We start from the raw sequence: 21,644 nt of genomic DNA on the forward strand, positions 1-21,644 counted from the left end.
CCAATAGGGCAACGCTCCCAGCGGCATTTGCGCCCCACCAACGTCCCCATTGCCCTGCCCTTCCTGCTCCCAGGAAGCAACAGCGACCCGCCTGTTTCATCTGCCAATCTGTTTCTGCACTGTACTCTGGGCAACTGTCAGCGCTATTACCGAACCCTCCTTATCTAGAGGTTGGCAGCGACATTTTCAAAGGGGAGGCAAAAAGGCCGAGCCAAAAAATCTTCCTCTGGCAGAAGAGATTGCAGGAGCAGCTTGGAGGGATCCCAGGCCAAGATTCCCAGGAACTTTTCACCCCAAGACCTCCCTGTTGGCCAAAGGCTGCACGCAGGAGCATCATATCTCAAAGTAGATGATAATAATAATAATAATAATAATAATAATAATAATAATAATAATATTTTGCCCTGCCCATCTGGCTGGGTTTCCCCAGCCACTCTGGGCGGCTTCCAACAAAAGATTAAAAATACATTAAAACATCTGTCATTAAAAACTTCCCTAAACAGGTCAGAGATGAGAGGCAGCCCTCCACTAACTGATGCAACTGGCAAAGGGAATGGTTTCTTTTTCTTTAGCTTTTAAGTTACTTTATTGAACTTTAAAAATAATAACACAAATTCAGAATTATCCATAGCAGATAAACATCAAAGAATTGTCAATATCTATTACACTTTATCACAGTCTTCTTCTAGTTCCATTGACTTCCCGCCAGCTCCATCTAGCTTTAAATGTGTATTTATTTAGATCACTGTTTGTGTCTGTTTAAAATAATTGCTTAGCCAAGATACTGTACTTTCTTTAACCTGTTCGGTGTGTAACAGAAGCTATTCAAAGGCTGCCACAGATTTTATATTGCTGCAATCTTTTATGTAACTTTTAAATAAACCCCATTTATTGAAAAATACTTGATCTGCATGGTCTCTTATTCTTCCTGATAGCTACGCCATTAGTTTTTGTTGCCACTCCAATTTTGAGGGTACTTTTTCTCCTTTCCAATTTGATGCGGCACATGTGGTGGACTTGCAGAAAAATTAAGGAATTGTGGGATGAAATATCTATGGAACTAAAAAAAATAAAATGTGTAAGATCATGTTTACAAAAAAAACCCAACAACCAGAGGCCTTTCTTCTTGGGATACTTGTCTCCGATATCCCAAAAAGTGCAAGGGAATTGTTCTTATATGTGACAGTGGCCGCTAAAATTTTAATGGCTAAGGGAATGGTTTCTTTGTGTAACAAATGAAGACCCAAAGATGGAAACAAGAAGAAATACCAGCTAAAGAAGAGTGGCAAGAGAAACTGATGAACTATGCTGAGACGGCGAGACTAACAGGGAAAATTCAGAACCAGCAGGACCAGACTTTCCTAAAGGAATGGAAGTTTTTGATATATTCGGAAAGCAATTGTAACCAATTGACATCGCTTGTAGGGTTACAAGAAGTTTGTAAGGAGTAATTTATAAATTACTGTGAAAAGAATTAAGAATAGACGTATTGGAAATTTGAGTTTATAGCAATAATTATAGTAACAAAACGCATAATTAAAAAGACTTTAGAAAACCACCAGTCGAGGTTGAAGGAAGTCTTAGGCCATGGGCAGGCAAACTAACGCCTGGGGGCCGGATCCAGCCCCATCGCCTTCTAAATCCGGCCCAGGAATCGGCGTGTTTTTACATGAGTAGAATGTGTGCTTTTCTTTAAAATGCATCTTTGGGTTATTTATGGGGCATAGGAATTCGTTCATTCCCCCCCCCCCCCCCAAAAAAAATATAGTCCAGCCCCCCACAAGGTCTGAGGGACAGTGGACTGGCCCCCTGCTGAAAAAGTTTGCTGACCCCTGTCTTAGGCTGTGATAGCCCAACATTTCAAAAAGATGTTTAAAAGGATGTTATGCTGGAAAATATGTGTAAAGGTAAAGGGACCCCTGACCATTATGTCCAGTCGTGGCTGACTCTGGGGTTGCGGCGCTCATCTCGCTTTATTGGCCGAGGGAGCCGGCGTACAGCTTCCGGGTCATGTGGCCAGCATGACTAAGCCGCTTCTGACGAACCAGAGCAGCGCACGGACACGCCGTTTACCTTCCCGCCGAAGCGGTACCTATTTATCCACTTGCACTTTGGTGTGCTTTCGAACTGCTACGTTGGCAGGAGCTGTGGCAGAGCAACAGGAACTCACCCGTCGTGGGGATTCGAACCGCCGACCTTCCGATCGGCAAGTCCTAGGCTCAGTGGTTTAGACCACAGCGCCACCCGGGTCCCTTATATGTGTAAGAACTAATAAAAAATTATTTGAAGAAGAAGAAGAAATCATGGTCTGTAAATAACCTGGTGGGGATTCCAGTCGCTGTCGAAAATAATGACGGTATCCGCTGCCTGGAGGTTCAAGCCCAGCCCTCCAGCCCTCGTGCTCAACAGAAAGATGAAATACTGAGAATTGGGCTCGTTGAACTTCTTCAGCAGGGCTGCCCGGTCCTCCGATTTCGTCGTTCCTGAAAAGAGGAGCAGGCAAAAAAGCACGTGTCATTGCAAAGCATCTCCAAGTGATGATGTCCTCTTTAATTCTCCTTTCCTTTTATATGGTTCAAAATCAGCACTAGCCACTGTGGTTCCAGCTGTCTGTATGAACGGCTATAACAAACACCATCAGCACTGGCACAAACGTTATTTGCAGCCTTATCAGGGCGCTGAACTCCAGGGGAACCGGAAGGAGCAAAGACACCAACTTCTGTAAGGCTCTGAGAAGAAGAAAATTGCAGGACCGTTTAATGGTGTGTATGTTGTATGAGATCTTATCTGCTGTGGGTCTTTCAATTCATAAAGCCAAATGGTGAGATAGGAAAAAAATAATGTATAAATGCTTGTGTAATTATTTACTTTGTTCTAGTTGCAGAATTTGTGCTTTTGCAGAATTCTGCATTTTGTCAATGCAGAGTACTGATGAACTATCATCTGCTATTCTAATTTTTTTATTTTAGAAAACCCACCCAGCTTTGACTGTGATCCTGAGCCATTTACTTTGAAGTGATGTTACTGAAAAAATGAGGTTGACTGCTAAGCAAAAACATTTGGGATCAAAGCATTTAATATTACTGAAGCCTTGGATTACCTTTTAATTAGAAGGCTCAAACTGCTGCTTATCTAGAAGTATTTTGTTTTGCTAAGTATGTTCTTCTAATAATATATAAAGACTGAACATTTCAATTTCAGTCACAGACAGAGGCGATTGCTGCTAAAGGTAAAGGGAGAATGCTCTGAAATTCACTGATATATATTTATACAGTGGTACCTCGGGTTACATAGGCTTCAGGTTACATAAGCTTCAGGTTACAGAGTCCGCTAACCCAGAAATAGTACCTTGGGTTAAGAACTTTGCTTCAGGATGAGAACATAAATCGTGCTGACGGCACGGCAGCAGCGGGAGGCCCCATTAGCTAAAGTGGTGCTTCAGGTTAAGAAAGTTTCAGGTTAAGAATAGACCTCCGGAACGCATTAAGTACTTAACCCAAGGTGCCACTGTATATCTACATACTTAGGGGGTAAAAAAAGTCTCTTTAGTGAAGTAACTCATCCCAAGAGAAAAACGAGCGTGCATGCGATTTGGAGTGCGATTAATTTTTAAAATCACATTAACGCATCACATTTCTGCAGAAGAATTCATTTACAAGCTCTACTTCTCCCATTATTTTAGGTAAAAATAATGCTAAAATAGACAGATTTTGGAAGCAAATTACTTTAACTTCCGAGTTAACTTCAATTTTTTTTTAAAAAAAAAAATCTCATGGGGAATTAGTGTTAAGGACTATGGCTTCTTAAACATCGCTGGGATAGCTCAGCTGGTCAGCATGAGACTCTTCATCTCTGGGTTGTGGGTTCGAATCCCATGTTGGGCATAAGATTCCTGCATTGCTGGGGGCTGGACTGGATGTCCCTTGGGGGTCCCTTCTATGATATGAATTGGACCAGATGAGAGGAATACCCAGATAAACTGATTTCCATCAATGGACTAGAGTGTTTCTCCAGTGAACTGAGTGCACACTTTCAGCTTGGTCCCATAACATAATTTGGATATCGTGCTGGAAACAAACCCGCTGGGACTCACCTGGTTCAGTGGGCGCCCATCCATCAGATGGCATTTCGCGCCACCTGATGTTCTTAGCCCAGAAATGCAACTCCTAGTCAAGGCATCCCTGAGCCCTCCCAGCCCTGACGCCAGCCCATGTCAGGATGAGACCAACCCAGGTTACAGGGCAAGCCAGAGTCAACCCAAAAGAGAAGGAAGGAAAACGCACAGAACAATCCCGAAGGAAAAGAAGAGAATAACCTCAACTCTAACAAACACGCATCCATAGAAGAAAAAAGTTAAGTGCACCAAAAACATGGTCTGAGCATTAATGAACGTGAAAAATACAGAACTAGCATTAAGAGGTAGAAACACACAGGTGAATATAAAGGAAAATGCAGCTGTTTGGTCCCCTGCAAAAGCCCTTCAATTAACATAGGTGGATGGGAAGCCACCTTTCAGGCGAGTCCAATGTTCCACTCTCCACAGATGCCCAACCATCCGGTGGGAAGGATCAAAGCAGCCTAACAAAGCCATCCCCTCTAGCGCTGGGCGATACGGATACAGCACAATGTCTGGAATAGGATGGAGCTGGTTTTCAACTTCACGATACATCCCCAGCTAAACAGCACAATATACAGTGGTACCTTGGTTTAAGAAGATCTTAGTTTATGCACAACTTGGATTAAGAACGCTACAAACCCAGAAGTAGGTGTTTTGGTTTGTGAAGTTACAGGCAGGTAGCCGTGTTGGTCTGCCGTAGTCGAAACCAAATAAAAAAATTCCTTCCAGTAGCACCTTAGAGACCAACTAAGCTTGTTATTGATATGAGCTTTCGTGTGCATGCACACTGTGTATCTGAAGAAGTATTTGAAGAAGTGTGCATGCACACGAAAGCTCATATCAATAACAAGCTTAGTTGGTCTCTAAGGTGCTACTGGAAGGAATTTTTTTATTTGGTTTGTGAACTTTGCCTTGGAAGCAGAACAGGTTTCACTTCTGTTGAGTGTGTTCCATTTGTAAATTGAGTCCCCCGCTGCTATGGGAAAGCATGCCTTGGTTTAAGAAGAGACTTCTGGAACGGATTAAGTTCGTAAACCAAGGTACCACTGTACTGATATATCACACCACAGTGTCTGAAATAAGGATGGAGCTATGTAGAGGCATTGGCTGGCTCCACAGTTTTCCCCACATCGTGATTTTTGCATCGCACCCCCCCCCCCATGATTCGTAATATAACGATATAGACTTCAAACTGGGTTTGGACTACAGACTGGTCTGTCACCTAGAACTGCACCAGCACCTGCTGCAAAATTAGATCTTCTCAAAAGTAAAGATGGGAAGCTGCCAAGACAAATAAATCGATTTTGATGAAAACTGTGTACGATCTTAACGTAAAATAATAAAGAAAAAACACTCAGAGCAAATACAGTGGTACCTCAAATTACAAATGCCTCGGGTTACAAATGCCTCAGATCGCAAACTCCGCTAACCTGGAAGAGTTACCTCGAGTTGAGAACTTTGCCCCAGGATGAGAACAGAAATGGTGTGCCGGCGGTGCAGCGGCAGCAAGAGGCCCCATTAGCGAAAGAACGCAACAGTTTCAGGTTAAGAACAGACCTCCGGAATGAATTAAGTTCGTAACTAGAGGTACCACTGCACAAAAGAGGGAAAGGTCCAAGAAGAGAGCTAAAAAGTTATCATAGAATCATAGAGTTGGAAGAGACCACAAGGGCCATCGAGTCCAACCCCCTGCCAAGCAGGAAACACCATCAGAGCACTCCTGACATATGGTTGTCAAGCCTCTGCTTAAAGACCTCCAAAGAAGGAGACTCCACCACACTCCTTGGCAGCAAATTCCACTGTCGAACAGCTCTTACTCTCAGGAAGTTCTTCCTAATGTTTAGGTGGAATCTTCTTTCTTGTAGTTTGGATCCATTGCTCCGTGTCCGCTTCTCTGGAGCAGCAGAAAACAACCTTTCTCCCTCCTCTATATGACATCCTTTTATATATTTGAGCATGGCTATCATATCACCCCTTAACCTCCTCTTCTCCAGGCTAAACATGCCCAGCTCCCTTAGCCGTTCCTCATAAGGCATCGTTTCCAGGCCTTGGACTGGAGAGCTTTGAAGAGGAGAGCTTTGTCCACCTTGGACAAAGACTGCAAAGGACTGGAGTCAGTACTGGAAGGGCTTGAAAATGCCTTGACTCAGAGTTGCATTTCCAGTAAGTCAGAGAAGTATTGTTCTCCCCATCATACAGACAAGGGAGTTAGTTGCAAGAGCAGCTTGTCTTAACCACACTGTGGCTGAGGCGAGATATAAACAAGGAACTTTCTGGCTGGCAGCTGGCACTGCTACGGATGTAAAGGAAGGGAACACCTTCTCATTGCCCTGGAGGTGGGGAGAAACAGGGGTTTGTGAGTAGGAGCCCCTGGCTCCAAGATCACAAGACGCCAAGCTCCTTTCACTTTGGAACATTACCGTCAAGTCGCAGGTAAGCAAAATTCCGAAAAGCAAAATAGTCTTCCATGATGGTCATGAGGGACGTCATTTGACAGAAGAGGAGGACGCGGTGGTTGGTGGCTCGCAGCTTTGGCAGAATTCGATCGAGCAGCTCAAACTTCCCCGAAGCCCGATAAAGCTCAGCTCTGTGAAGAGAAAAGGCTGGATAATAAATATTAACAAGGCTACATTTGCACATGCAATTAGCAGCGCCGACGGCATCTCAATTTCCTACTTCTCTCCTATAGGCTGTTAAGCAGAACGTTTGGTATGGACTGCAGAAAACAAACCATGTGTGGTTTCTTCTCAGATATTAGGGTGCGCAGGGATTATTTCCCCAAACCCTACACAAACCCCAGGAAGGGAAAAGGTCCAACCTAAAGCCAAGCAACTACCTAAACACTAAACTCTAAAAGATTCTGTGATGACAAGTTCTAGGAAGTAAAAAATAATAGTTACCCATTGATGACACCATTTGAATAGCCCAAATGTTCAGCAAAGGATTCCTGCAAATGGAGAACAGCAAATTACTCAACACGACTAGATTAAACCACACCCAACATAACTCTTTCTAAACTCATAAACCTAGGTTGGTGGTGCTAATTAAAATAACAGATTTTTAAAATGGTATTTTTCTTATTAGTGCACAGACCACATTGTAATAAACATACTTCTCTGATGTGAATCAACTGGCAAGCTACTTGCAACTTATTGAAATGGATGGATTGGTAAATAAAGAGCCAATAAAAAGCTTATATTGTAACACAGCATGTCATCTTAATAAAGTATGAAAAATTTCAGTATGTACCAATATGTATATGCCTTACATAAAAGAATAGCACATTAATAAGATTAAATCTTGCCTAAATATTCCTTTGCAAATGGTATATAAAAATGAACCCTTTTAAAACAATTAAGCTAGAAGAAGATGAAATATATTTTGTATCATTCAGGGTGGCACATGACTCTAGGTTATGGGAAAGATCCACAAATGCAGTCACAGGCAAAAGATTCCTTAGACAATCCTCAAAAACAAGCTTTGCGCATTGTTTCATGGTTCCAATGCATGCTGGATCATCAGTGAGACTTGTTCTGAGTAGACCTCGCTGCAAGGTTGTAGAGCAGGGGTCAGCAACCTAAGGCCCATGGGCCAAAAGCGGCCCATGGGGTAGTTTAACCGGCCCACAAGCCATCCACGAACCGAGCTGCCCGCTCAGCGAGTCCCCGCATGCTGCGCTAAACCGGTGCAGCGCAGCGCAGGGACTTGCTTCCGTGGCTCTGGAAATCGCATCTGCGCAGGCGCAGGGGCCAGAAATCGCGTCTGTGCAGACGCGGGTGCTAGAAATTGCGGGGGCGTGCATGCGATCCGGCCTACGGAGGGATCTCCACCAGAGTAATCCGGCCCAGGTGAGGTAAACCTTGCCAACCCCTGTTGGGGGAGGGGAATTACATTCAAATGGGAGAAATACTACTCTGTGAGGCAACATAAGATCAGTGTCTGGGCCTGAAAAATTCCTCCTCATATGAGGGACAGACACTTTCACCTCCTTTTATTGCTGGCATTTTGGTTTTTTAAAAACAGATTTCTTCCCACCCCCCTAAAGTTCCCTAAAGAGGCTGTTTTTGCACACCCTGGGGGCTTCCCCCTTTGGCTCTGCCCTACACAGAATAATTTAAGACCAGAAAGAACGAAGTCCACATCTCCTCTATCCCATTAACCCCTGAGATAACAAAGAAGCAACGCTGACTCACCTCAATGTGCTGAAACATATAGGGGTGATTGCAGATCTTTCTTAATTGCATGATGGTGTTCATTAGAGTCTTGGCGCCTCCTTTTCCCTGAGGAAGGAACAGATGAGACGTCCAGTGGAAATGGGGGAAGATCCCACAAAACTTGGCAGACCATACAACACAGGAGACGCACTTTAGGCCTCTAGTAATACACTTTACTCCTAAATATCCCAGACTCCTATTTCATATTAGTTAACATGAGCTGGAGGGATTTCAAAGCACTCCAATGTTCCAGCTATTCATGAGAACCTGCTCCTGGGATATAATGAAATCTGCCAGGAGAAGTCCAAACTGTGACTAGGAGGCACTGAGGCACAGGAACATCATAATATTAATAAATAATAGTAATAATAGTAATAATAATAGTAATAATAGTAATAATAATAATAATAATAATAATAATTTATTTATACCCCAACCACCCAAGACCGGGCTCAGGGCAGCTAACACCAGGTATAAAAACAATTGATCAAAATAAAACTTAAAACAAGACTAAAATACAACATTAAAATGCAGCCTCATTTCAGTAGAAACTCAAAATCAAAAACTTTTTGGGGATGAAAACGTCAAATCTTCACCAAGGCCAGCTATCCAGACTGATCCTACGTGGGACATAGTGAGTCCTGCTGGCTTGCCCCAGCCAGGATAGGAAAGCATTTTTAAAAAAGAAAGCTACATTAGCCCCAGGCTGGCTGGCTAAGGGCTCCACGCATCAGATCTACTGGATCCAAATTTCCCAGAATCCCATTCTGCCATGTCCTGCCATGTCGGGGCTTTCTACTGGCTAGGGCTGGGCGATATCTTGATATATGATCCAAAACCAGTCTGAAGTCCATAGATTTGTACAGTGGAACCTCGGCTGTCGAACGCTTCGGAAGCCAAACAATTTGGAACCCGAACGCTGACAACCCGGAAGGGAATGCTTCCGTTTTTGAACGTGTCTCGGAAGTTGAACGGCTTCTGCGGTGCGTTTCTCCATTTTTCAAAAAGGAATTTGCCGACGGACAACTGCGCCTCGGTTGCTGAACTTTTTGGAAGTCGAACGGTCTTCCGGAACGGATTACATCTGACAACCGAGGTTCCACTGTGTCGGATTTGTAATTCTTGATCTGGCAATATATCACAAATTGTGATGCGTGTGTGTGTGCATGCGCTATGCAAAGATCATGATGCAGGAAAATGTACAAATCACCCTCCCACCCCCTCCCCCAAGCCCTGACTGGCCAGGGGTGGGGAGGACCCCCAAAGGCTTCCCATTGACTTCTTCGGGTCACACAGCTGATCAGGATAGGGCTGCTCTGGGAAAGAGAGTGGATCTCTCTTGTAATCTGCTCACCTTCTTGTCCTTCTCAGAGCCGTCTGTGAGGAGGATCCCTTTGGCTTGCATGTGGCGGTACAAGATCTTCTGGAGAGCCGACATGTCGCACTTGATCACATATTCCACCTGAGAGGAGCAAATAACGTGTCACTCTCAAAAATTCAGAGTAATGGAAACGCCTCATGCCCTGGCGAGAATCTCACGCTATCTCTAAACGTCTGACTACAATGGCACCGTAAGCCACAAGACATTTTCTAAAGCAGAGTTGGAAAGACTTCAAGCTTATGGGATCTACTTGATCTAGTAGAAACCCAAGATTCATCTGCCAAAGCCCAGCGCAGAGGAGAACCAGAACTGACCAGACAAATTTGGTTACTTGGAGATTTTTTCACTTTAGCAGCATACCGTATTTTTCGCTCTATAAGACGCACCAGACCACAAGACGCACCTAGTGTTTGGAGGATGAAAACAAGAAAAGAAATATTCTGAATCTCAGAAGCCAGAACAGCAAGAGGGATCGCTACACAGTGAAAGCAGCAATCCCTCTTGCTGTTCTGGCTTCTGGGATAGCTGCGCAGCCTACATTCGCTCCATAAGGCACACACACATTTCCCTTTACTTTTTAGGAGGGAAAAAGTGAATCTTATAGAGCAAAAAATACGGTCATTTAGCTTAGGGTGGAGCCATTTTGTTGCTGCTATCGTTAAACAACTACATCATCAGAAACCCTTGCAGATACACTGCAAATCGCCAAGCGACTGAACGGCAGATCCATTTCTGCATTCTTCTGCCCAGATCTGCTTTAAGGCAGGGGTGGGCAAAATATAGATTTTCTGGGTGTTTTGCAGGAGATCAGTAAGGACTCCTAATCCCATAGCAACACCAACAACCAAATGACTTCCCCCTTAAATTATACCACTGAAATAAAGGAAGTCTGCAGAGAGGAGGCAACTGGGAATGGGTTTTTCTGTGGGACTGTGGGCTCCTGACTTAAGAATTCTAAAGTTCCAGATGCATTTCTTTTGAACCTATTTCCAGTTGTTTAAAGTCAGGGTCACAGCAGATTCCACAAGCCTGAAGCCTCTTCACTGCCGATCTCACAAGTCTTGACATTGGGGGGAAATCTGAATTGTGAAAGCATTAGATGATGCCCTAGGGAGATCAGAAGGTTGTTTTGCCTTGGGTGCAATCTGTGAAAAGTAGGCTTATTCTACGTTATTAATGAAGCGAGTTACAGAATAGGCAAAGGTGCAAAGGGAGCACACAGCAAAAGACAGCAATGGAGACCAATAGAAATTATTGTGATTTTAGGAAAAGGTGATTCTGTAGATACATATTCCATGACTACTGAACACTGGGCGATGCAGAACTTATTGTGTCTAAAGTCTCATTTTTCTGCCCCGATATTCTCTGTGCTCACAACACAGAAGGGGGAAACAAGGCAAGATTCAGAGTCAAACAAGCTCAATTAGTCTTTGTCTTCAGAGATACTATATTTTTCGCTCTATAAGACGCATTTTCCCCTCCAAAAATTAAGGGGAAATGTGTGTGCATCCTATGGAGCGAATGCAGGCTCCCTGGCTTCAGCGATAGCAACAGGCAGCCTCCGAAGCACAGAGGGAGAGCTCCCTCCGCGCTCCGCAGGCTTCGGGTTCCTTTCGCTGAAGCCTGGAGAGCAAGACTCTCCTGGCTTCAGCAGAGAGGGAGAGCTGCGCAGTGCCCCTTCAGCCAAGCGGGAGGAGAAATGGAAGGGGCTCCGTTTCTCCTGCCACTTTGCTGAAGGGGTGCTGAGCAGAGAGGGGGAGAATTTTTTTTTTTCTTGTTATCCCCCGCTAAAACAAGGTGCATCCTATGGTCCGGTGCATGCTATAGAGCGAAAAATACGGTATGTTTTTGCTGCTCATTTTGTGGCATTGTGAATTTTGGATTTAATACAGAACATTAGAAAGCTTCAGAAGGTCTTCCTTCTTCCACAAACCTTTTCTGGCAGCTGAGATTCGACCTCTTTCTTCAGCCTCCGTAACAAGAAAGGGCGGAGAACTTTGTGGAGGCGCCGGATGATCAGAATAGTCTCTTCCTCATTTAAATCCACCTGCAGGAAAGAGCACAATGAAAAAATAACATGTATTAAAAAAAAAAAAAAAGAACCAAAATTGCACTGTTTGATCTGTAGCACGTATCTTTATGGTTTAGCAAACTGAGAATCCGAAGAATTTATTTAGAGGTTTTTTTTAAAAAAAAACGTAATTTAAAGAGGCTAGAATCATTATGCTAACATGGAAAGTATGCTTGAAAAGTATAAGGGAAAGGTAAAGGCACCCCTGACCATTAGGTCCAGTCGTGGCCGACTCTGGGGTTGCGGTGCTCATCTTGCTTTACTGGCCGAGGGAGCTGGCGTACAGCTTCCGGGTCATGTGGCCAGCATGACTAAGCCGCTTCTGGCGAACCAGAGCAGCACACAGAAAATGCTGTTTACCTTCCCGCCGGAGCGGTACCTATTTATCTACTTGCACGTTGACGTGCTTTCAAACTGCTAGGTTGGCAGGAGCAGGGACCGAACAATGGGAGCTCACCCTGTTACGGGGATATGAACCGCCAACCTTCTGATCAGCAAGTCCTAGGCTCTGTGGTTTAGACCACAGCGCCACCCGCATCCCACAGCGTGATACAAACAAGCAAGCAACATCCCATAAGCAGCTCCATTTAGGGAAGTTTTTAATGTTTGATCTTTTATCGTGTTTTTAATACCCTGTTGGGAGCCGCCCAGGGTGGCTGGGGAAACCCAGCCAGGTGGGCAGGGAATAAAAATAAATTATTATTGTAATTATAATTATAATCATCATCCTCATCATACCCTTTCTCCGGTCATGGCAAAAGGGGCGTTGAACCACTGCTCAAAGGTGCTGCAGCTCTTGAAAATGGTGGGGAGGAGGAAATTCAGCAGAGCCCAAAGCTCTGGCAGTTTGTTCTGCAAGGGCGTCCCCGTCAGGAGGATTCTTCTGGGGGCAACGTAGTGCGTGTTCAGCACCTGAGTGAGCTTGCAGTGGTGGTTCTTCATGCGATGGCCTTCGTCGACAATCATATACTTCCACCGAATCTACGGAAAGACAAGACGACAAAACTTTCTTCCCCTAGTTCTACGCGTGCAAATCCTAAAACAGTTGCGGGCCTTCAGCTTAAAAATAAAAAACCAAAAGATTCAGCAGGACCAGAACATCCAAAATGCAACCATGTCAGGTGCAGGGCCGGCGTGCCTCCCCCAAAATGGCCTGGCAGTGGAGGGGCTTCGTCGGGCCTGTGGGCCAAACTTGCTCCCCCCTCAGGGCCATCTTACCCATAGGCGCTAGGGGCGTGGGGCACCTGGCTCTCAGGGGCGCCAGGCCCAGAGTCCGGGGAAGCCCATTGGTCGGAGTGCCGCAGCGGGCAGCTCTGCGCTGCAAGTTCGGGAGAGACTGAGCCAGCGAGACGCTGAGGTGGCCGGCTGGCTCTGCCCTCCTGCACGCCTGGGACTAGGCAACCTGGGGGGGGGGGGGCGCCAGGTGGATCTTTGCACCCTGGCGCCACATATGCTTAAGACAGCCCTGTCCCCCCTGCTCTATTCAAAGTACAGTGGTACCTTGGGTTAAGTACTTAATTCCTTCCGGAGGTCTGTTCTTAACCTGAAGCACCACTTTAGCTAATGGGGCCTCCTGCTGCCGCTGCGCCACCGGAGCCCGATTTCTGCTCTCATCCTGAAGCAAAGTTCTTAACCAGAGGTACTATTTCTAGGTTAGCAGAGTCTGTAACTTGAAGCGTTTGTAACCCGAGGTACCACTGTACAGTTATAGATTGGATGTCGAACAGAATCCATTCCGGAAGTCCGTTCGACTTCCAAAAGGTTCAGAAACCAAAGCGTGGCTTCCAATTGGCTGCAGGAAGGTCCTGCAGCCAATCAGAAGCCCCGTCGGACGTTTGGCTTCCCAAAAAACCTTCGGAAACCAGAACAGTCACTTCCGGGTTTCAATCGTTCAGGAGCCAAAGTGTCCCGAGATCCAAGGTGTGACTGTATTCAAGTTTTAAGTAAATTATTCTGCCCTCTTTAGCGTGCCTCCTGCAAGCATACAGTATCTGCCTTTTCTTCTTTGAACTCAGAAAATGTCCCCCCCCCCATTCTATTATTTCCTGATACCTCTCACATTTTGTAGGGGGGGAAATATTTATCCTGTCCAATTTTTTTTAATCTAACTTGGGAGACAAAACTTTCTCCTCTTAACTAAGAACAGTTGTCTCCTACACTCGTCCATTCGGAAGAAAGCCCCAGAGAATTTAACGGGGATTGCTCTGAAGCAAGAGGATGCAGGGTTGCAGTCTAAGGATGGGAGCGCTGTTTTCTATTGAGCAGAGATTCCTGCATTGCAAGGGGTTGGACTAGATGACCCTTGGGGTCCCTCTTCCAACTCTGCCATTCTAGGAAAACCTCTCGCTATAGTCAGAGAGAGTTTCCAAGTCAGATGAGACACCGATCTGCCCAACTGCAGCTGCGCCAAGTCACCTGCCACCATATGAGCCTGATACCCAAGCTGATAAAGAGAATGGTCTTGTCACCCCACAGGCAATGACAAACGCATGCTGGTTCTGTGGCCCAAAAAGAAATTCTAACTGGCCAGCCGTGAATCTGGGGCTGTGCGCTTGGTGCAGAGCCTGTCGGCAGTTTCTCCCGAGGCAATAATGAAACCAAGCGCTCCAAATTCTGGTTTTAGGAGGGCCACTTTGCAACCAAAATTATGTCCCCATCAGGAGATGCTTCAAAGAGCCATGGGGGGGATTTGAAAGGAGAGGGAGGAATTGGGCGAAAGCTGGATTCAAACCACAGAAAAGAAGTTCAAGGTACGCTTTTAAAAAAATGAAAAGGATGGAAATCTTTGCAAAGATTAAATAAGCTATCCTCAAAAAGCCTATAAGAAGGTGCTTGTGCCCAGGAATGCGTGTTCTCAGTTGAATATTAGGCCAGGGGGGAGATGGTCAGAAAAGGTGACTATGGCAAGCACATGAAAGCTCATTAAGAAATTCACAGGCTCTGATGTATGACAATTGGAGCTCCGTTACTTAAATGCCTCCACTTCCACAGAAACCATGGTTCCCAAAGATTAGCTCCCACTTTTCAGAGTCTATTAACTATTCAGGAGACACTCAGATCAAAAGCGGTGATTTTGAGCTATCGGGTCTAAATGCACAAATGAAAATGAAGATAGCAGGTTTCATTCTAGCCCCTTATTATCTCCCCACATCCAGAAAGCGGCTACACAGCCGGAGTCCTTTTGCTGGCCGTATTTGTCTCTGCTCGGAAAACAAAGAGCGAGAGAAGAGCAGTGGATCAAAATGGAATAGCAGGACCCCACAATAAATGTCGCTGGGAGGATGGTGACGCTCCTGCGAGGGGCGATGGCGGGGAGGCATTGACGAGATCCACAGGCAGCAAAGCCATTCTCTCGTCCCCAGCCCTGAAAGTGGCGCAGCAGGAGAGGAGACGGTGAAGGGGCTGGAAGAAAAGCCCAACGCCTCCATTCAGGCAGAGAAACGCAGAACTGCCTTTTAAAGACAACAGCGATGGCGGGTGCAGAGCCAGGAGTCTAAAGAGATTGCAGCCGGGTGCAATCCTGGCTGTTTGGGGCAAGGGCAAGAGACCACGTCCCCAAGAGGAGCCAGAAACGCAGCCTTACCTTAGCAAGAATGTGCTTGTCCTTTATTATGTACTCGTAAGTCGTCAAAAGAACATTAAATTTCCCGCTACGGAGTTGAGGGACGAGGGATCGGCGCATCGCAGGTGTGCCCTGGAAAGAGAAAAGAAAAGCTTCCCCTGAAATGAGGGTACAGAAATGCAAAACAAATTGCAAGCGTCCTGTTGCAATGAGCAAATTCTCCAGAACAAACTGGAGAAAAAGTAAATTGTAATTACTTTGCCACTGACAATGGCTCCCGGACAGAAAACTCCACTCAGATAATAGGGCTTATTGCTGTTGCAAGTTAGGCTGAAGGTCCGTATTGTTTACAAGCGCCTTCCTAAGAATATCAGGGGCTGAATTAGTCCATCAGTGAACTAATTCAGTATTGGTAAACCACCTGAAATCGCCAATAAAAGCCATGACATGAATGCTCACATACAGTGGTAACCTCTGGTTGCGGACGGCTTCTGTTCCGGAGCTCCGATCGGATCCCGAGGTTTCCGCAGCCAGAGGTGCCTGTTCTGCGCATGCGCATGGCACGATAGAGCGCTTCTGCGCATGCGGCAAAACCCGGGAAAATACTTCCGGGTTTGCTGCTTTCGGAACCCGAAGTTTATGTTACTTGAGGGTAACGTAAGCTGAGGTTCTACTGTATTATACTCCTGGATAGCTCAGTTGGTTAGAGCGTGGTGCTGATAAGGTCAAGGCTGCAGGTTCGACCCCCGTATGAGGCAGCAGCGTATTCCTGCGTTGGCGGCTGGGGCTGGGCGAGATGATCCTCAGGGTCCCCTCAACTCTACAATTCTATGATTTACAACAAATATTTCAGAACGTACAACCATACAGAATTTATCCTCTGTCTTGCTCCAGCCAAAACGTTACGATCATTAACGATTTCCTGCTGCATTTCAATATCCAAAAGTAACTGTGACTTGTTATAAATTGCACTGAATGAGTATGAGGGGAGTGTCCAGGAGCCAATAGCATACCAGAGATAGATTGGGAACAACTTCAACGTCTCTTGGTCACGGCCATGAGCGGAGATGGCGCGACACGGGGCAAGGATCACGGGTCAAGGCAGGCTTATTCTCCTGCCGCCATCCTGCAGCCAGGTGAGTCGCAAGGGCGTCACAAAGCACCAGAGATCCACCCCAGGGTAGCCCCCCCCCCCGAGAAGGCCCAGCCCCAGGGGGGATGATGGTCAGACTCGGCACCACCACCCCCCAAGCTGGGGCCACGGCCTTTGGGGCAGCCCCACCCAAAACTCTACAGATGGTTATTGATGCTGACCTTTGCCCAAAGTTATGATGACAACAAGAACTGAGCCAAGACTTGATGCCACGAGGAAGGCAAAACCTCAACACAAGGAGGCCCACTATGCAGAGCCCAAAATAATTTCGGGACCCTTTTAACCAGCAACTGAACCAGGTCCGGATTGAGGTTTGATGAGGCCCTCAGCTCCTGAAGGTAATGGGGCCCTTTCTATGTCCAGCTGTCCTTGGTCAACAACAAATGGTCACTGTTTTTTTGTGTTGAATATATGCTATATGGTCATTTATGGCCCTCATAGGTATCTCAAGCCATTTGCACATAACAAAATATGTATTTTATCAAAGTGATTGTTAAACTGAAATATAATTAAGAAGTAGTATCCAGAGTTTTTCCCCTCTACATTTTTGGGGGGCCCTCAAGAGAGTGGGGCCCCAAGCTATAGCTTGTTTAGTTCATACGTAAATCTGGCACTGAACTGAATGTATCCATAGCAGGAGTATATGGGGAGGGACTTTGCAGAAGCACAATGGGCTCCAGACTGGGGAGGGGAGGCCTCTGCCGGGCATGCGTGACCCAGAGAGGTGAAGTCTCCTGTTTGGTTTGGGTCGAGGCTGAGCCCCTCCGCCGCCGCCTGCTGGGATCACCACGGCGCTTCAGCAGCCAATGAGAAACGCCTTCTGGGATCCCAGGAAGCAGTTCGGCTCCCTGCGCATGCCCTGCGCCATCGTGTGCCCAAGGGGGCCGGCAGCTGATGGGAACAAGCCTGGATCAAGTGTACGGATTACCGTATTTCCCCGTGTATTAAACGAGGGTTGTTTTTTTTGGTCTCAAAATTCATGTGAAAAAACTGGGGTCGTCCTATACACGGATAGTGGCTGGGGGGGGGGGGAGCTGTGCACCGCAAGCCCGCTGGTTGGGGGGGCGCGCAACTCCCCCCCCCATGCTGCTGCGGGAGATGCGCACTCTAGGGAGTGTTTCCCGCAGCAGCATAGGGGGAAGTAGGGGGAAGTTGGTTGCCGGTCCGTGCTCTAGGGAGCGTTTCCCGCCTTTAGAAAGCTCAACAACTTTGGGCCATTTCCCCTCATTTTCTTTAAATTTAGTCCCCCAAAATAGGGGGTGTCTAATGCACGGTAAAATACAGTGAGCTGTTTTCAGTGCACGGAAAAACCACACAACTAAATAGATTGGGGGGGGGTTATGTGTTTATACTGCCCACTTTATATTTGCATATAAAGGACATCCAAACCTTGTAGGAGATTTTCACGACAGAAGGAGCCCATTTGTCAAACTCGTAAGTCCAGTTGGATAAAGTCCTGTGTAAAAGATTAAGAACACAAAGCATCTCAAAACCGATGGTTCTATAAATTGACTTAGAAATCTGCAGTCTTACAATAAAAGATATAATGAAGTCTACAGCCTGGTTTTTCAAGGTGCGAGACCAAAGGAGAACAGAAGCTTTTCTCATCATCTCAGAAAAGGCTCCTAGGAGCAGGCAGTCCCCGGAACGGACCCTGCTTACCTACTCAAGAGTAGGACTGCTCCTGACAACATAGTCATGGTATGTTGAAAATTGGAAACAGATAACTCCTAACATACCTATTAACCGCTATTGCCAGGACATGGAAATCATTCCAATTATTAACTGTGGACCAATGGTACAATGCAGGGGTCAGCAAACTTTTTGAGCTGGGGGCCGGTTCACTGTCCCTCAGACCTTGTGGGGGGCCGGACTATTTTTTGGGTGGGTGGGTGGGGGATGAACGAATTCCTATGCCCCACAAAGAACCCAGAGATTCATTTTAAATAAAAGGGCACATTCTACTCATGTAAAAACACGCTGATTCCCAGACCGTCCGCAGGCCGGTCTGAGAAGTCGATTGGGCCGGATCCGGCCCCTGGGCCTTGGTTTGCCTACCTATGGTATAATGCAATCTGGCAAACAGCATTATTGGGGGGGAAATGACACGAAATTCAAAGAGGCCAAAAGAAACAAGGCCCTATTGATTATATGAATAATATGGTAGAACAGTAGCCATAGTTTACAGCCGTCTGGCGTGAATGAAGTACATATCATAATTTTTTAACCTCCCCTCCCTCCTTCCTTCCTCAAAAATTCCTAAAAATTCTAATTGCTATGGATACAAAATACCTTTTACTTTTGGTCCCTAATCTAAGCAAAACATGTCACTACACATCATTTCATATCTGGAATAAGTGTCATAATTTTTGGCACATACACTTTGGCACAATTTTGTTAATGCATTCAGAAACGTTTACCTGAGTGTTTTTATTGTTGACTTATTTTTAATTTTACGTAATTGTCGCCGGTCATATGTAAACAAACAGATATCTCAATGCAGCAGTTTAAAGATAATAATGAATTAAAGCAGTGTTACAAAAAAAACACCAGCCAAGAGAAGACGAAAAGCTCCCTGGGTTGCAGCACGGGACTCCTTTCTCACATGCACGCAGACACTTGCCCAATTTGAGTCCAATGTACTGCCAGAATATATTTTAGTGCTTTGCTGAAGAGGAGGGGATTTGCAGAATCTGCACCTGTTTGCAGAAAGACAGTGCAGCAGGCTTGTAATTACAAACCCTGTGATTTATTTTTTTGCACTTAGAGGTCTTTGCTTCCCAGTCCTCTTCTGAAGACACAAGATTTCTCCTGAAAATGGAAATCCTGTTGTGCGTATTTGTCAGAGCTGCTTCCAGATCCTAGCTCACAGAGGATCACGCTAGCCAGCGATCATTAAATAAAAGTCTTTATTGAGTTACAGTTTCCATTCTCAAGCTGCTGCGTGCAACTCTACGTCTCATGGTTAGATCGGCGAAGCTCCGTCTGAGTCTCCGCCCCTTGTACACCAACTTAATATCCTAGCCCTGCTCCACCTTTTCCGCCTGACTGTTCTTCTCTGGGTCCCTCTGCCCCCCGGGGTCTCTTCCTTCCGGGATTCCTCTGACGCTGACCCCCCTGACTCTTCTCCCTCCTTTCGGCGGGCTTTAGGACCTGGCTCCCTTTCCGGGCTGCCTACTGCGCCACCTTCCTGTGCATTTGAACTTGGCCCGCGCGCCCAACCTTCCACCTTCCGTCTGACCGTTTCTTCGCTCCCCGATGGAGGTGTGGCCACTCCTGACTCGTGCCCTCCCCCCTGTTGTGAGCTGCCAGCGCTTGATCCCTGGCGCCCTTCCTCTTCCCTGCTCTCTGGCGGTGACGCTGGTCCCGATTTCCAACTGCTCCCCTCTGAGTCCCCTCTGGCTCTATCTTCCTGGGGTGTCCCCCTAGGCTCCCCCCTTGCCCTGGCCACTGGTGCTCCTTTCTGTGAATCTTCTGATTCACTGGAAAGACTCGGAGATCTCGGGTCGTCGTCATCACTCATCTTTTCTTCTGCCTCCTCCCCCTCGCTCTCTGTTTCCTCCCTTGCCCTTGCCTCTGCTCCTGAACCCCTGACAGTATTTATTGCTCCTCGCTAACTGATCTGAAGGTACAACAAAAAGGGACAAATCCACGTTTGGGCAGATGCTTGTTTCGTTTTTCTTCAAGCAGGTTTCCAGACTCTCAGTTTGCAAGTGAAAGTTTGGGGAAACGTTAATAGGGGACCGTGGCAGGCAAGAATTCTACCACTGTGTTCAGGTCAAGATCTGCCAAAAGAGAAGAAGAAACAACTCTTCATGGGCGCTACAACTGTGGCTAGGATTTTGCTGGCCCAAGGATGGAAAAGTGATGAAGAAGAATGGCAAGGAAAACGGATGGAATATGCTGAAATGGTGAAGCCAACTGAAAGACTTAAGAGACAAAGACAATAGAGATTTGAAAAAAGATTGGGAACCATTTATGATATACAGTGGTACCTCAGGTTAAGTACTTAATGCGTTCCGGAGGTCTGTACTTACTTAACCTGAAACTGTTCTTAACCTGAAGCACCACGTTAGCTAATGGGGCCTCCTGCTGCTGCCGCGCCGCTGGAGCACAATTTCTGTTCTCATCCTGAAGCAAAGTTCTTAACCTGAAGCACTATTTCTGGGTTAGCGCAGTCTGTAACCTGAAGCGTATGTAACCTGAGGTACCACTGTACTTACAGAAAAAATGTAAAGAAATGGACTCACTAGCAGGGTTTGATTAAACACAATCAACAAAATAAATACAGGAAATATGATGAATATGTTAAAATGGAGGGGGAATAACAATAATGATCTTAAAGACATTAAAATGAAGAAATGTTAAAATAAGCAGGAAAAGGAAGTTTGCAAAAAAACAGAAAAGGAAGTTGAGGGAAGGGGGGAATTTGGGATTCGTATTTTTTGTTGTATATTATGATATTTGGATGATAAAAATGTAAAACTCAATAAAAATATTTGCAAAATAATAACAACAGGGGACTGTGAATGTTTTTTTAAAAACCCAGAGCCAGCCCTGGGAGAGGACGCAGCTCTTTGCTCTTCATGCTCTTGCTGTTGTGTCCCCACCCAAACACACAGATCAAAAAATATTTCTGATTGTTTCAAAAGTTCAGACGCTGCTGCTGCAATGAGGTTGCTGACTGGGCTGCAAACCGCCGTGAAGCTTAACTATGGTTTAAAAGTGAATGAATGCTCAGCCTATTGGTCCCTGGAGCTAAAACAGCGTCTGCTCTACTCCTGGTGAGCTGCTGGGAGAGAAGCTTGGCTTAGCGTCCTGCCCAAACCGAGCCTCATTGTTTGCTCTCCCCAAACAAGCACAAGGGGTTTATGCCAAGAAGAAGCCAGGCATTATAGCTCTTCATCATGTGATTGGAGGAGGAATGTCCAAAGTCTGTTTTGGGGGCCCAATACGGCCCGCCGGTCGGTTTAATCCGGCCCCTGTGGCCGTTTATTTCCTGAGGTAAAATCTCAAAAAAAGCGCAACAACTTCAATCCTAAAAAAGCCCAACAACTTTGGGGTAAAATGGTAAAAAAAGCTCAACTACTTCAATCCTTAAAGGTAAAGGAAAAGGGACCCCTGACCATTAGGTCCAGTCGTGGCC

General features: G+C 46.0%; 1 protein-coding gene across 6 annotated transcripts in view; it reads right to left on the reverse strand.

Moving 5' to 3' along the window:
- The window catches only part of SMARCA2 (SWI/SNF related BAF chromatin remodeling complex subunit ATPase 2), a 124,311-nt gene that overhangs the window by 46,429 nt on the left and 56,238 nt on the right, over window positions 1-21,644 (reverse strand). For all 6 annotated transcript variants that reach the window (XM_080987690.1, XM_080987691.1, XM_080987692.1 and 3 more), the window contains 9 exons: window positions 17,888-17,954; window positions 15,367-15,477; window positions 12,522-12,764; window positions 11,646-11,759; window positions 9,686-9,793; window positions 8,311-8,397; window positions 7,018-7,064; window positions 6,538-6,704; window positions 2,320-2,483 (listed from right to left, as the gene is read on the reverse strand). In XM_080987690.1, coding sequence (XP_080843816.1) covers window positions 2,320-2,483; window positions 6,538-6,704; window positions 7,018-7,064; window positions 8,311-8,397; window positions 9,686-9,793; window positions 11,646-11,759; window positions 12,522-12,764; window positions 15,367-15,477; window positions 17,888-17,954 — 1,108 coding nt within the window. The remainder of the gene's footprint in view (window positions 1-2,319; window positions 2,484-6,537; window positions 6,705-7,017; window positions 7,065-8,310; window positions 8,398-9,685; window positions 9,794-11,645; window positions 11,760-12,521; window positions 12,765-15,366; window positions 15,478-17,887; window positions 17,955-21,644) is intronic.

This window comes from Podarcis pityusensis, assembly GCF_964106645.2.
Source record: "Podarcis pityusensis genome assembly, chromosome: 17".
Lineage (NCBI taxonomy): Eukaryota > Metazoa > Chordata > Lepidosauria > Squamata > Lacertidae > Podarcis > Podarcis pityusensis.